The sequence below is a fragment of the Bos grunniens genome, chromosome 19 (assembly GCF_055505025.1).
Source record: "Bos grunniens cultivar Pamir isolate PY7600 chromosome 19, Bosgru_T2T1.0, whole genome shotgun sequence".
In the NCBI taxonomy this organism is placed as follows: Eukaryota; Metazoa; Chordata; class Mammalia; order Artiodactyla; family Bovidae; genus Bos; species Bos grunniens.
In genome coordinates this window covers 31,263,219-31,279,950 of record NC_141183.1, presented here as the reverse complement: position 1 = coordinate 31,279,950, position 16,732 = coordinate 31,263,219, and the positions used below count along the sequence as shown (strand labels likewise).

Here is a 16,732-nt window from a genome sequence, read left to right as displayed (position 1 = left end):
ATGTAATGGGTTTTGGAAAACCTAAAAGATTTAATGTGGTTGGGAAAATGTAATGTAACATTTAATTTTTTAAAAATATTCCCAGACCATCTGCAAATCTTTTAAAATGTAGCCACATGTATCTGTATAGTTTATTCTCTGTGCTTATTATTTTTCTCATAATAATAATAACAAAATTTGGAAAACAGAGCAAAAACCCATAGACCCAGCATTCTGGACAAATTATAAATTATGAACTGCATTCTTAGTGTTTGAAGCATTTTTCTGCACTATTAGAGTCTTAATTATCATTTTTAATGACCGCCTGATAGTCCATAAAGTTCTTACCACATTTTAAGCATTTCTTGAGTTCTCTTCCAGTGTTTATCTGTTAGAAGCAACTGCAGACACTTAACTTTTTAAAAATATTTATTTATTATTTACTTAGTTTGGCTGCATCGGGTCCTAGTCGTGGCCTCTTTTTTTGCAGCTCTTGGGCTTAGTTACCCTGTGGCATCTGGGATCTTAGTTCTTTGAACAGGGATTGAACCAGTGTCCCCTCTGCATTGGGAGGTGGATTCTTAACCATTGGACCACTAGGAAAGTCCCCATTTAAATTTTCATCATGTAGTTTTCTCCTCTACTTCTAGATCATTTCCTTAATATGTTATTTCAGAAGTGGAATCTATTAAAAACAAACTAAACTCGTTAAGTTTCGAGTTCCTTTACTGCCCTTCATAAGAATGTTTTTTCTTTTGTAAGTGATATTGAAATAATATATTCTTATTTTCATGTTCTTGTTTGTTTTTGTTTTAATTCAAGCATTTTATATTCTTAATAGTAATTTCATTGACATCTTATGAAACAATACAAGATTTAGATTATTCAATATTATGTAATATGTGTGACCAGTAACCTTCATCCAGCCTGTTCATTTAATTGCAATATTACATCTGATCTCTTGGTTGCGTAGCTTTCAAAATCTTGATTTGTGATGGTAATTTTCTTAAAAAAAATAATAAACTTCTAATAGAATTGATTTTAATTTAAAAAAAATTAAAAATGTTTGTCAGTATGATAAATAAAATGATGTCTCAAATATATTTGATTATAAGAGCTATCATTTTGAAAAATATGTTAGTATACACTAGATTCTGCTTTATTTTTGTTCCTCATACATTCTTCCAGGAATTCATATGCAAATATTGTCTAGGATCTTTAACCCTAATTGTAAGTCATAGTGCTGATTTATCTGTTAAAGATCAATTGACAAAATCCCAACCCTTTCTTCCAAGAATGACTTGTCGTTAATTTGTATTATCCCTGTAAAGACTGCCTTTTAAAGAATGAGAAGTAGGTTAGTCGAGTCTCATTGAGGAATAAAAGTCACTGTCAACTGATAAACTAAAATAAATGCCTTAATGGTTAGGTGATTGGGGAGACTGTTTTTTATAAAGACACTTATTATCTAACGTTGATTTTTTATCATTACAGATTTAATTATAAAGGGTCTGTTTACCTTTCCATTTGTTGTGGATTTTGAGGGGGTGGCCGTGGTTGTTGTTACTTACTATTAATATTTTATCCTGGCATATAAATGTAAGGATTTCAATACCTCACAGGAGAGAAGCAGTACCTGATATGGAAGATTTTTTAAAATATAGGTGAATTGTGGTCCATTTGGTATTTCTAAAGTAAAATCTCTGATTGAATGTGCATTCAAAGAAGTTTTTACATGTTTCATGTGTAAATTGTGACCCTGGGTACTAGTTAGCATTTGCCTGGTGCCAGCACCTCGTCATTTGCTATTGTACCGATCGCCGCATGAAGGCTTCCTTCTGCTCTTGTCCTGCATCACCAGCAGTAAAGAGGGAAGGATACACATCTCTTAGAAAACCTGCCCTCCCACGTGCCATGCCAAGTCCCTTCAGTCATGTCTGACTCTTTGCAACTCTGTGGATGGTAACCCATCAGGCTCCTCTATCCATGGGATTTCCCAGGCAAGAATACTGGAGTGGGCTGCCATGCCCTCCTCCAGGGGATCTTCCAGACCCAGGGATCAAACCCGTGTCTCTTACATCTCCTGCAGTGGCAGGCAGGTTCTTTACCACTAGGCCACCTAGGAAGCCCTCCCATGAGAGTGTATTTAAAAAGAAACTGGAAAGAAAGGTGGTCATTAAAATCAAAACCTTTTCTTAATAAGTGTTTCATTAAGACATTGCTCTTAGAAAACTAGATTGCCACTTCCCACAGATAGTTGTGCAAACATAGAGAAGCATGTATATTCCCGATGTTGCAAGAATTGCCTCTGAGGCAGTGATACAGACAGAAAATACATGGACATGTCATCAGTTACAGTTCTTTAAGTATTGGGATTTGATGGCCGATAAGTGGCTTCACCATTCATCTAAGCTGCATAATCATACTAATAAATTCACAGACACTAGTCAACTACTGTAATTCATGGGCATTTTTAAATGTTTGTCCACTTTCTGGGATTACGTTAGTATTTAACAGAAAGGTTAGACATATTTAAGTTCTCTATATGCTGTGTTTAATTAAGTTAAAACTTTTAAAAAGTTCTCATTGAAAAACTCAAAATGAACCTCAGAACTCTATTCTACCTTTTCTTCCTAGAAACTCTGAGTAATCTGGAATTTTTATCCACATATCTTAGAAAAGGAAGCATGTATTCCTAGTCTGCTTTTAACAGGAGGGCTGAAGGTATTCTGTGTACAGATGGAAAGCTTTTCTTCTGTGCATTGACCACTGTGTTATTTCTGGGTCTTTCTGTAAGGTGGTCAGTGCACGTGTTCCGCTCTCAAAAAATGAAAACCATGTTGTATCACTAGTTTTTGTTTAGCTCCTCAGGAAAGAAGTTATATATACTTCAACTTTTGAGGGTCCTGGGAAGTTACCCAATATCCCATCCTTGTGCATGACAGGTGTCTTGCCCTACCAAAAGTATTTTCAGCCGTTTCCTGTCTTTCAGCAAAGGAACCATAGGCCCACGTCTGTGCTGAGATATATATTCTGAATATATCAGACACAGAATTGAGGCATGTCCAGTCATTAGACTGAAAGAAAAGCAGTGGGAATAGAGGAACAGAAAAGATTGTGAAAAGCTGTCTAAAGTGTTCCACTTAGTGACGACTTACACATATAACACCTGTGTTCCCATCTTAAAGCTTTGAAAATGCCCCAGTATATTTTATGTGCTATTTTATTTTTTGATACAAGTATTTTATCTCTTACTATTTTGATGTAATAGTCATTGTTTTTATTTACCATTTCAGTTTTTTTTTTTTTCTCTTTCACATAAGTTCCTAAAGAAGCACATTTTGTAATACACCTGCTTTCAACAAAGACTTTCAAAAGCTTATTTAAAAATAACTTTAGCTAATTGGCAGAAGACTATTTGAGAATGATCTGGGAAAATGGGCAGCAGAGAAATTTTATTGAAGTTGAAACGAAACTATAATTGTACCCCCGTTGTAGAATCTCAGTGACAGAAGGAAACAGGGTCATTCAAGAGAGTTTCGAGTCACTTTGCTTAAGATAATGTAGTAAGTAAAGTAGTTGCTTACTCACAAACATCTCCCTTTGCACCCTCTAGGATCTGAAGTTCAAAAAATAAACCGTAATCTTAGAAGAAATGTGTTAATCTTCTAACACGTTATTGAACATTTACAGAAAGCACATGTAACTATTTTTTTTAAGGTATGCATTCTCTGATCGGCAGAATGAATGAGATGTATTTTTCCCCATTCCCCTGGCCTCCTCCTCTCTGCACCCCCACCCGCCTTGGGTGTCTGGAGTAATGCGAGGATTAAACCAACAGGTGCCTGGGTGCTGGCGCGGGCTGGCTCCGGGCCACATCCAGTCGGTTGAGATTCTGTGTCACTCCAGGTTTCGGCATATCACCGTGTCCTCACTGGAGAAGGGATCACCCAGTTGAAATACATACTGCAACCCCTCCGGGATTAAGTGTATTTCCTTCACTTTATAGTTCAGAATTTTACAGTTTCTTTGTTTGGAGCGTCTCAGATGGCTTAATGATTTCTCTGGCTCCCACCCCCCAACCCCGCTGGGACCAGATGTTATTATGGCAGCATCTGAGCCTTTGCAGATTGGCCAGTTTTATTGCTCAACTTGTTATACCACCTTTTCTTGTCGAGTATCATCATTCTTCTGCTGTGGATTCCTCTATAGACAAAGGTGATCTTACTTATTTCTTGCCTTTTAAAATGTTCATCTTCTATGCTCTGGGTGGCATTTAAACTCTGTATAGTATTTTAGGGGACTATTTCAGAGGTCAGAATGTTGTATTATCACCATTAATGGTTTCAGTGAACATGCCTGTTTTTTTAATAGTTGTGGAGGAATCTGCAGGAATTTATTAACTTGCTAGTCTTATGTCCTCTTAGATTAGGATGAAGTATCACTAGTTGAGGAAAGGTTAATTTTTTTTAATCTGTGAAATCTGAGTTCAAAGGTGGGCTTAAAGAAAATATTTGCGATTTAGTCTGTTCACATAAGTCTTCTTTAGTGGACATTCATGCATTTATTTGTTTCCTGTTCTCCAAAACTGGCCATCAGAATTAACTATTTTAAAAATGGTTTCTGCAAAGATAGGATTATAGTCCTTGGCAGCTGTTAGAATAGAAATTCCTTGGAGCTTACTGGGAGATTTCTGGAGGGTTCATAACCTTGCCACGGACACCTCCTGCTACTAATCGTGCTGGCTAAGATGAGGGCCCCAGACTTCATGTCATCTTAGAGACCATTTCCTTTCGTTTCCAAATGCTCACCTTGTGTTCACATCAGCTGATAATGTCAGGAGATGTGCGGGGTTGGAGGAAATGAAGCACATTGAGATATGGATAGGAACAACGCAGCCAAAAGATGCAGACCGGATGTGCTGTAGGGAAGGGGCTGACGCGTGGAATAGGTGTTCTGGGAGGGGGGAGGGCATGGGGTCGCCAGCCCAGGTGGAGGGAAGGTGGAGGTTGCATGTGGGTTGAGAATGCATCCTGCCAAGTCGCTTCAGTCGTGTCCGACTCTATTCAATCCTCTGGACTGCGGCCAACGAGTCTCCTCTGTCCATGGGGAGGGTTAAGAGCGAACCAGACTAAAAACCAACTCTGTGGAGAGGAGCAGATCCAGTGGGCTAGAGAGGTCAAAGGGGGTGGTCCGGGAGTGAGTGGTACAAGCCCCTTTGACGCTGGTGACTGTGAACTTGTAGTGAATCCTTATGGTCCTGTGGGTGGTTGTTGGGCAGACTCCACAGCTGAGGTCACACAGAACACCAGAATGAAGGGCAGACCCCTGCCCCAAGTCCTGCACTGATGACGGATGCAGCCTGGCAACAACTATGGGTCCCTGCAGAGAAACGTGGGAGACTGTGGAAGAACTGACAGCAAACTGAGGACCCAACAAGCAGTTCACACCCTGAGAGCAGAGCCTGTCAGGGGAAGAGAAGAGAAGGTTGGGGGAGGTAAAGGGGCCGGAGCTTCTGTGAAGGGCTTTCCATGCCATGTGCGAGCGCTGGACTTGACTCCCTGGGCAGGAGGGAGCCATGGAGAGTTTTGTTCTGGGAACTAGAATAATCAGGTCTGTACCTGAAAAGATGGTGTTGACTATTGTGTTTGAAATTGATGGGGGTGGGGGGAGTGGTCAGTACTGCAGACAGGAAGTGTTGGGAGGTGTTGTAATCTAGGCCAAATGATAAAATAGTTGCCTGAATGAAAGAAGTGGCACAGAGGATGGGGAAATGGGTGTCCCTGGAAATATTTAGGATCCACTTTTCACCCTGTGGTTCTTTCTGGGGGAAACAAGGTTCACTTTGTTGGCTAAGGCTTCACTATGGGCTTTATACTGGATACGTTTGGTAATTATTGGTTAATCCAGAAAGAGTCTGTTCAAGTTTTGTATTTGTCTCATGTAGGTAAAAATTTTTATTAATTTTTCCCCCTAAGTAGAAAATACATGGCCTTTATAGACAGTTGTAAGATACAAAAAGAGTAGTCACCTCTCCATCTTCTCTGCTGCTGCTGCTGCTGCTAAGTCACTTCAGTCATGTCTGACTCTGTGCGACCCCATAGACGGCAGCCCACCAGGCTCCCCCGTCCCTGGGATTCTCCAGGCAAGAATACTAGAGTGGGTTGCCATTTCCTTCTCCAATGCATGAAAGTGAAAAGTGAAAGTGAAGTCGCTCCGGTGTGTCCAACTCTTAGCGACCCGATGGACTGCAGCCTCCCAGGCTCCTCTGTCCATGGGATTTTCCAGGCAAGAGTACTGGAATGGGGTGCCATTGCCTTCTCCAATCCATCCTCTCTACCCAGTTGTAAATATTTCCGTGTACTTTCCTTCCATCTTTTTTCAGAAAGCAGTGTTATAAATTGAGAGCCCTCTGGTAGGAGAAAGGGTTCACCATTTCTGAAGCTCCTCAAAACCAGTGTGACTTTTTGAGTTTTCTTTTACTCACAGGATGTGGTTGTTTAGGACTCTAATAAGTGTCATGTGACATTTTGGGGGTGAAGCCTTAACACACAGCTTAATGATGGCTTGAGTAGCAGATTTGGAGGCGAACTTTGCCCCAGTCACCATGTGTGAACACACACACCTTATTTCAGATAGCTCATGGGGAAGAATCAATGGCAACAGTGAGTCCCACTTAGTTTGTTGATTCTTGGTGTGACAGTGGGACACACCAGGCTGAGTGCATATCTTAACTGCCTTGTGAGCTGCGAGCAGCAGTATGAGACCCTGCTGGATAAGGTGCCCCTCCGAGGACTTTAACTTATTTATTTAACATCCCTTTTAACTTGGTCTGAGACATTATCTTGGACCTGGGAGGCTCTGGGCCGTCTTGGAATGACAAACACTTGTTGACAGCTTTGAGAAGATGGATGGAAAAACAAACTCCGACAAGGTTCATGCATTTGTTTTTCTTTTGAGTCTTTAGAAGAACGTCGCATCACCCCCATTATTTAGCATAGAAAAAGAAAAAAGCTGCACCTCGTTATCAAAGTCAATATTTCCTGAGCCCGACTTAAGGACAGCTCTAGAATATGTCTACTTTTTGCATAACGTATACTTAATCAGAGTGGGAATAGGAAATTCATCACATGGGCTGAGTTCTATTTCTCCCCACTTTTGGTGCCTATTTCATTTTAGCTCACAAAAATTCAGAAGTATCTTACGTATGTAATTATCTGTTAGAAGGGCTAATAGGTATGTTTTCTATCAGAGCAACATCTCTTTGGGTAATAATAATTATCTGCTAATGTAAAAAGCATGGTATAATAGAAAAGTGAGGATCTCATGTTTATTGTTGTTGTTTAATCGCTCAGTCATGTCCAACTCTTTGCGACTTCACAGACGATAGCCCGCCAGCCAGGCTCTGTCCATGGGATTTCCCAAGCAAGATTACTGGAGCTGGTTGCCATCTCCTTCTCCAGGGCATCTTCCCAATCCAGAGATCAAACCCGCATCGCCTGCACTGCAGGCAGATTCTTTACCACTGAGCTAACCAGGGAAGCCCATGTTAGGCATCTAATAAATAATTATCTATTGGTATAATAGTGACTTGTATCTACATGTGGCTATGAGGAGGGAAAATATGATCCATTTACCAGCCTATTAAATAAACAGATAGAACTATTGATTCCCAAACTGATTCTGAGACAAGATTAATATAAATTATTTATTACGTTTCTATTGATTAATGCTTCTCATCTTAAACTAGGACGAAAGTGGGCAAGTTATTTTATAGGTGTGACGTGTGAAAGGAAATGATTTGGGGCCATTAGCTTTGCAGTGAGTTAGAGGTAATTTCACTGCATCTGTCTGTCTACCGTCCTCCTGTTTTCTTCTGGTGATAGCGTTTGTCTTGGAGAAGGCAATCCTCATCGTTTGAGTGGGGTACTGTGTCTTTGTGTCTCTCCACCTCTCCCTCCCTGTGGTCACATCACCCCCTCGTCCCTGGAATTCATGGCCATGGTGGTTCTGGACTTCTGTTTTGGAGCTGTCAGGAAATAAGCTTTTCTGCTGGGGTCGACTAGGAGCTTGAGCATCTAGGGTTGCCAGGGCCGTTTTGCTTCCTGGAAGACCTCTGCATGCGGGAGCACCCAGAAGAGACTCGAGAGATGGAGAGCCAGGATCATGGCAGTACGTGTGGCGCCAGACTCAGAAATCCCTAAAGCAGGCACAGCCCGCTATAGGACATAAAGGCCCGCTTTTCTCTGAGCTGGTTTCAGGTGTGTTTCTGCCACTTGCGGCCCCGAGTCTGCCGCGTAGAACAGCTCCTGGGCTAGTAGAGGGCAGGATATGGGGAGCATCTGAGAGCTGGGAAAGTGGGTGGTGGGATCCGGACCCTGAGTAAGAGGGGAGGTTTTTGATGAAAGGACTTCCAAAAGGTTGATGGGTTTTTATAAGGGAAAAGAGACTAGGACAAAAACTTATTTTGGAAATGAACATAAGTAGAAAAGAAGTTGTTTTCTGAGGGAAAAGCACATATCATTCCCTCCTGGACAATGCAACTGCTCTCATGTTTGACGTCCTTACAGTCTTCCTCTGTTGGAACGTTGAAATTAAAGGGATAGACCCATATTGGGTTGGCTTAAGCTGGAGATCCCCTGGAGGAGGGCATGGCAACCCACTCCAGTATTCTTGCCTGGAGAATCAGTCCATAGTGTCACAAAGAGTTGGACACGACTGAGTGACTTAGCACGCATGCACGCAAGGCTAGAAAAGGTGGAGATGGAGCCTTGGAGGTAATGGATCCAAGGCGTCAGTGTGGGACCTCTCCTCCATTTCCATTTATCCTGCTCTGTGGCCACAGGCAGCCCAGGAGTGGGGAGGGCATACTTTTCTGGGCTTTTGGTTTGTTAAATCCCCAAGCAGAGACTGTTTGAATCAGATACCCCCTCAGTAAACCAGCTACTGTGTCCAGGTGTGGGGTGAAGCACGGGGTGACATGGCCATTTGAGACCTAATGACCGGAGCCTTCAGAGGAGGGACCTGGGCTGAGCGGTTGTCCGCGTGCATTCCCCAAAGCAGCCAACCACTGTGGGCATTATTCAAAGCAGGGAGGATGCATGAAAAAGTCGGCGAACAGTATGTTCTAAGGGCTGGTAAGACTGCATTGGTATTTTAGTTTCAACATCAGTTGTAGGAGTTTTACTTCTTTGGCTCCAAGTAGTTGGAGCCAACTTAAACGATAATAACATTATGAAAGGATGATAAAGCACAGGGCGGGGAAATGTGAGTAGATGAAACCAGCTCTATGTTCTAAAGTGCTTAAATGTCTCACCTGAAGATACACTGCTTTATGTTCTGGGAACATGGCTTCCATAGCCAGACCAAAGCCGTGACCCTAACTGAAAAGCATTATAGAAAATGCATGAGAAGCAGCATAACGAGCTCTGATCCCATGGTGCTGGGAGGACTTGTCGATCCCTCCCTGAAAGGACCCGAAGGTCTTGGTTAGCTGCTATTTGTACCCAGATGTTGCTTGTCCTGATACGTTTCAGCATCCATGAGAGACAGAAGCTGATGCCAAGTCCTGGCACCCTGGGGTTTAGTCGCTGCGTCCTAGACCTCAGTTCCCATCTCTGGATGACGGACTTGCCAGGAACATAGAAACAATAACATCTCTTTTTCATCCAGATGAAAATTTTCAGTAGAATTCCTGAACTGAGTGTGTGTGTGGATGCGTGCGCACAGATACTCGAGAACTGCCAAGAAAGTTATTTACACAAGAGTTTCTGTGTTATATTGGATAACACCTTACCCACATTTAAATAACATGATTTGTAATTGGAATCCTCATTAGTCCTGTGAAGTCAAATTAATAGGTCATGAAGGAAAGATTATTAGAAATACAGAATGTGTTTGAATACTGAGGGAGGGAGGGAAGGTGAGCAGACGGGATGTGTGTAACTTGAACTCCTTCAGTAGGGAATATAGACTCTCACAGGCAAAGAATTTTTTAACACTTATAAATCATTTCAAAGTGTAACTCACTCTACAAATAGATTTATCTTCAGGGATGGTTTATTTACTTTGTCATTTATTGAGCGCCTATTTGTATAGCTCTCTTTGACATTAAGGATGATAAATTCGCCAGTCTTAGGAAGCCTGTCATTGAGATCATAGATAAGGTGAACATATTGAACAGTTGTGTTGTGTTGTCGTTTAGTCGCTCAGTTGTGTCCGACTCTTTGCAACCCCATGGGCTGTAGCCCGCCAGGCTCCTCTGTCCGTGGGATTCCCCCAGCAAGAATACTGGAATGGGTATCCATTCCCTTCTCCAAGGACATCTTCCCAACCCAGGGATCAAACCCACAACTCCTGCATGGCAGGTAGATTCTTTGCCAGTGAGCCACCATTAACTACTTTTGTAAACAGTGGCCCTGTTGAAAGTAGTAGAGAAGAGGTCTGTATCAGTTAAGGTTTGATCAGGATGCGGTACTGTGAACGATACGAGGGTCTACCATAGGGGTTAGGCCTGGATGCTGTGGGCTGGTGCAACCCTGGGTGTGATGCAGGCCTTGTATCTGGTGCTGGGCCTGGGGAAGGCAGAAGAGAGCAGACCCGAGTGACCCAGAATCCGCAGGAGGATCCCAGATGTAGGAGAGCAAACTGGACCATGGTGTCCGTTTCCCACTGCTTTGATGGTGCAGGTGACCTGCAGGAGAGTGGTGCGCTTGGCCATAGAGCAGCACACAGACGTGGCCCAAGGTCACAAGACATGGACGAGCTCGGGCGTGGGCTGCAGCCCAGGGAGGTCCAGCAGGAGCCGGGGCAGCTGCAGGCGCAGTGTCCCTCAGGGCCAGCAGTGCAAGCCGACAGGTCCCAGCTGCTGTGTGTAGCCACAGTCATGCCTGACCTCACGCCAGTTTTGCAGGTGTAAACATGGCTGCTCCTGCATTCCCACCTTCCAGGTGCTTCTGCAGGTGCTCCAGACTAGAGCTGGAAGGAGGGGGCATCTGGGCAGCCTCATTCCCAGTGAGCTGAGTGGACACGGCACTGACCCCTCAGGGCTCGCCCTGGTCAGCCTGGTGCTCGACATACCCTTCAGTCATACTTCCAGATAAGGTGATGGCAAAATAATTGTATTAATAAACAGGATTAAATTCTCCCCCTTACAACCAACAAGTCACTGATAGACTCCTTGAAAGAGGAGGCAAAGCCCCTTTATTCATCTCTAGGGCATGTTCATTTCTCTTCCAGCTGAGTCGCAGAGTCCCTTGCTTCTCTGTTGCTATAATCCTGTAGCACAAGAGTAAAGACTATTAACATATATTCAGTGGTTGGAAATGGGGGGTTTCCCTGGTGGCTCAGTGGTAAAGAATCCACGGAGACGCAGGTTCGATCCCTGGGTCGGGAAGATCCCCTGGGGAAAGGAATGGCAACCCACTCCAGTATTAATAGGCAAAACTGAGAAACAACCCCAGTATTCAGCACATGAATGGATGTACAGCTGAGTCATGGTCTCCCTCTATCCTTTGTAACTTCGATACTGAAACATGAGAGTAAATGCTGTTAACATTTATTCAGTGGTAGGAGAATGGGAGACAATTAAATGCTTGTGTACAGCCCCATTTGACTTCTTATTAATATTTCCTTCAGACCTGGCCTTTGACTCCAGCAGCCCATTTTCCGAGGTCAGCTGACTCTTGGTTGATTCACAGTCTTCAGGATGTGTGAAAGATTCTGAAATCATGTACGGCACTAATGCTGTAAACCTGAAACAGTGGCTTTGAAGAACACTGCTGCTGCTGCTGCTAAGTCACTTCAGTCATGTCTGACTCTGTGACCCCATAGACAGCAGCCTACGAGGCTCCCCCGTCCCTGGGATTCTAACACATCCATGTACTTAACCCGTGGTTTTCAAAGTATTGCGTGTTCTGGACAGAGAACTTTTCTCTCAAGAGTACCGAGAGTATTCACAGTATCAAAATTAAAATGAAATTTACTGTGGAAAAAACTGTAGAGCTAAAGCAGAAAGAAAATAACTATTTCATGCTGTATTTAATTGTTTTTTCAATCTTTTTGCAGTTTTTTGAGGTTCCGTTTGATTCAAACATGAACAGGACAAAGAACAGACCTCTGGTTCGTGGACAGATCAGGTAAAATCATGAATGTCTGTCTCTTCCATGTTACAAAACGTTCCATTGCGCATCCGTCCCAAATCATTTCCCTGTATTTTTTAAAAGTATTTATGTATTTTATTTGGCTGCATCAGGTCTTGATTGTGTCCTGCAGGATCTTTCCTTGCGGTGGTCTGACTCTCTCACAGTGGCATGCGGGCTTAGTGGCTGCATAGCGTGTGGGACCTTAGGTCCCCGACCAGGGATGGAACCCTGGTCCCCTGCATTGCAAGGCAGGTTCTTCACCACTGGACCACCAGAGAAGTCCCCTTTTCCCTGTATTTTGCCTAGTGTAGTAAAGTGAGAAGAATACCGCCGTGCCCCACCCCCACCCCCCACCCCCGCCCTCAGGAGCACAGCCAAAGTCCACGCCTGTGTCATCAGCGTGAAGACAGAAGGGCATGCACCGCCCGGCTGTAGAACCCTCTCAGCTCTCCAGCTCTCACCTCTGCAGAGTTGTCTCGGAGGCAGATACTCTGAGGGCCCAGCCCTGTAAACACAGACTTTTTTCTTTTGTTCCCTCTTAATTTAATTCAGCCGTCGTCAGACTTCAGTGGGCCTAGTCATTGTTTCCCAGAACTGTACACACGTAAGCCCGTGTGTCCTTTATGGTGACTTCAGGGGATCATGAAGGATGACTCTGAGTAGAATCTACTTTTGCCTTAGGGCTGATCTACGTGGGCTGAACGGACTGCGCCTCGCAGCGTCTTGAGAAAGTCCTCCCGGGGGCTTCGTTTGCCAGACTTTGTGCTCACGCCTTGCTTTTTACTGAGCTACTGTTTGTCTCTGACGCTTCAGATATTGGAAAAACTGACCCTGAATACATACTTGATAAACAAGGCATATTGAGATAACTGGCTAGTTTTGAAGTAGTTACACACCCTTTACATCTTAGGCCACAAAAACTTTCTCTAACATTTTTGAGAATCAAAGAGAAAAAAATCTTTACAGCTAAAATGCCATTTCATGGCCATAAACATCCATGACATTGCATTATTCTTTGCTTCATTTTTCCCAAGGAGAATACAGAGGACAGCACTTTTAACTATCTGTCGGTTACCTACATAAAATGCCAATTCTGCGTGTGTAAAATTTTAAGGTTAAAAAAAAAAAAGCGTTAACTATTTGGGAAAAGACTGCTTCTTACGTGTTTAGCAGAAAGAAGAAGTGTTTTTATATTAAGATGACACGTGTGAATCCCTCTTCACTCTCGCAGGGCCGGTTGTGAGTTTCTCTGGTGGTCTCGTCCGGAGAGCAGTAATCGCAGGTGACTAGTTCAGTTTCCTATGGAAACACTTGACCCCGAGGCCCTCTGCTTTTTCCTCTGGCTCCGGGCCTCTGTGGCAGAATTATCTATCTGAGTCTTTAATGGCTCGGGGGCCACCTGATGAACTTGAGTACCGTGTCCTCCACATCACTGAGGAAGCATTCCTGAGGCCCGAGGCTGGACCGGAATCTCGGTGCATTTGGTAGAGAGCTTGGCGTCTACATCTGAGGACATCTGGAGAGAGGAGCTCCGGGGTCAGGACGGCACTCATACCCCCAGGATCAGCTCCTCCCCACAGACTTGACCTCTATTAACTGGGGGCTACACCCCTGCATCTGCGCCCCTGAGGCTGAGCGTCAGCATGGCCAAGGCTATGCCCAGGGGACCAGGGCTCTGGAGCCTGGATGACGCCAGGGGAAGGGGGTCAATGTTGGGGGAGTGGGCAAAATCAAGACGGAGTTTGACGCCCCGAGCTGCCTGTTCTTCTGTTGTTTTACACCCTCACGAGTATCGTCCTTCCTTCTTGTCACCTACCTGTCACGCACGCGTCCAGTGTCCCTGAACACCTTCCGTGTGATGAAGCTCTGAGTTTTGCTTGCAGCACTGATCCTAACTGGATAAAGAGGACTCTGTGGTTTTTAAGTGGCAGAGGGGAGGGGTCAGAGGATGAGGAGTGCTCCAGAGTGAATGTCCTCAGAAACTCCTCCTCAGATAGCCCTTGTTTCTTCCGGGAGGATGGGACCAGGTGTCGTCCACCGCAGGTTATCGCCGCCAGAATCTGACACCTGTTTTTGGCAGCTGGGGACCCTGTTTCTGCCTTCTGATCCCCAAGCTCAGGGCCAGGAGAGCAGCTTGCAGAGTGCGGGTCCTCGGCTCAGCCTCCCTGGGCCTCCAAGCGCTTCTGCCAGCCCTACCACTCCACTGGGTCCTTCCCCTCTGACTTCAAATCTGGATGAGCAGTCCTTCTGTCACGGAGAGGAGCCTGTTCAGTCAGCTGCTCCATCTGGTTTTTCTTTCTTCTCCTCTTTTTACCACCAGTCTTCTAGAAGGTGTGGACCCCTCATCCCTTCCACCCCTGTGTCCAGGCTCCTGTTTGCTTCCACCTCATTCCTCTGCATGTTGGGTCTTCAAGCCCCGAGCATGCGTGCTAAGTCACTTCAGTTGTGTCTGACTCTGTGCAACCCTATAGACATAGCCCACGAGGCTCCTCTGTCCATGGGATTCTCCCGGCAAGAATACTGGAGTGGGTTGCCATGCCCTCCTCCAGGGGATCTTTCTGAACCAGGGATCAAACCCTCGTCTTTTATGTCTCCTGCATTGGCAGGCAGGTTCCTTACCACTAGCACCCCACTCCAGTACTTTTGCCTAGAAAATCCCATGGACAGAGGAGCCTGGTAGGCTGCAGTCCAAGGGGTCACTAGAGTCGGACACGACTGAGCGACTTCACTTTCACTTTTCACTTTCCTGCATTGGAGAAGGAAATGGCAACCCACTCCAATGTTCTTGCCTGGAGAATCCCAGGGACGGGGGAGCCTGGTGGGCTGCCGTCTATGGGGTCGCACAGAGTTGGACACGACTGAAGTGACTTAGCAGCAGCAGCAGCAGCGCCACCTGGGAAGCCCCTTCAAACCCTGCTTCCACTTAAATTGACTCATCATCAAACTAGGAACCTCAGCCTTGACCCCCAGGCCTGCTGGCCGAGTCCTCTGTGTCAGGCCCAAGGCCCGGTGAGAGAATGTTTGCTGGCCGAGCCCCGGTCCAGTGCCCAGGGCCGAGGGCAAGGAGTGGAGGACAGTTAAGCATGGGTGTGGGGCTCGCGGCAGGGGGCAGCACCCAGGCCACTCCTACACGGCTGCTTTATCCAGCAGCCTGCGCCACCCTTGGCCCTGATTCTACTTGATCGCCTTCTAACTGGGGTCCACTCCCCCACCCAGAGCACCCTCTGCATTCCCCAGTCCTTCTCTGATTCAAATCGGAGCTTCAGGGAGACGTTCTGAGCAGTGATGTCAGGTCATGGACCTGAGCATCCTCTCATTGTCCTCCTGGACCTGGCCACTCTTCTGTGGGAGCATTTCCTGATTCTAGTTGGGGTTTTCTGTCTTCTCTTCACTCTCCTGTTAGTTTTCAGACAGAACAGAGATATACATCTTTCTCTAACTTGAAGTCCTGCAGACTCATATTTCTCAGAGAGATATATATAGCTTGTGTATTTTTTTTTTCTAAGTAAAAACCTTTTTTCCTGGTCTCTTCTAACTAAAATTGATCTTAAGGATGTCAAGGCCATCTCTGTGTTTTAGAATTATTGAATTCCCTTGTTTAATTCAATTCATTAAGAAGGTATTGATTACCTAGAGTGGAACCAGCACTGTCAGTTTTATTGTTAAATCATGCTCAAAAGGCCTTGAATCTGGGTGGAAAAATTATGCCACGTGCATAAAGTGCTTAGCAGATGAGATGGGGCAGCCCATAGACATGGATCAAGGGAAATGGAATGAATTGGTACAAACAAGAAGTTCTCTGGGAGGTCAGAAAGGGAAGACTCCGATAAAGACCAGCTGGGCAGTGAAAGCTCCCTGAAGAAATCAGACATGGGCTGGGCCTTCTTGGTTATTTTCATTCTGTCTCCTTTGAATTATCCATTTTCCAGCTCCCTCACATTGACAGGGAAAGAATACATGTCAGCGTTACTTTTCCCAACTTAATGGATCCAACGAGAGTGATCCAGAACTTGTAGGTTTAGGTGTGGGCTGTGAGCGGAGAGATGGAGCGATAAGAGCAGAGAGGAAGGTTAGTCTTCGAGGGGATAAATTAAAACACTCGGAATTGGGGGCAGCCCATACCTGGTTGTGAAATGAGTGATGAAGATTGAGTTTTCGAAGTGAAATGAATGGATTGTTTAGTTGGCATTATTAACTTCAAGAACGAGGTTTAGCCAAAGTATTATAGGGATTTACAGGAGACATTTTTCACATTTACTGAAGGTTTTACCAGTAAGCACTTAAGCAAATGTAAACATTTAGCGGGCTGCAGGGGACCTGGGAATGTTATTCATCCCCCTGTCACGCTGGTCTAGTAGACACATACCGGCCCGGGTGAAGCTCTGCAGGGTCCGGGTGGTTATGATTAGTCTCTCGGTGTGTATATACTGCAAATGTAATAAGAGCATAAACATTTTATAAGTGTAGAAATTTCTTTTTCTTTAGTGTTCACCAGTCATTAAAAGTGGCAGAAAGAACAGATTTGGTCTCAACTTTAAGAACAGTGGTGCTAATGTCTAGAACTTTGTCCTTAAAATCATTCCATCTTGCTGAACCATAGTAGGAAAAAC

At 44.7% G+C, this 16,732-nt stretch overlaps 1 protein-coding gene across 4 annotated transcripts in view; it reads left to right on the top strand.

Moving 5' to 3' along the window:
• Nucleotides 1–16,732, top strand: part of COX10 (cytochrome c oxidase assembly factor heme A:farnesyltransferase COX10) — a 109,075-nt gene that overhangs the window by 69,151 nt on the left and 23,192 nt on the right. For 2 of the 4 annotated variants that reach the window (XM_086355514.1, XM_086355517.1), the window contains exons 5-6: nt 12,046–12,116; nt 13,354–13,404. In XM_086355514.1, the coding sequence (XP_086211640.1) occupies nt 12,046–12,116; nt 13,354–13,404 (122 nt within the window). The remainder of the gene's footprint in view (nt 1–12,045; nt 12,117–13,353; nt 13,405–16,732) is intronic. The other 2 variants (XM_086355515.1, XM_086355518.1) reach the window with 1 other exon arrangement.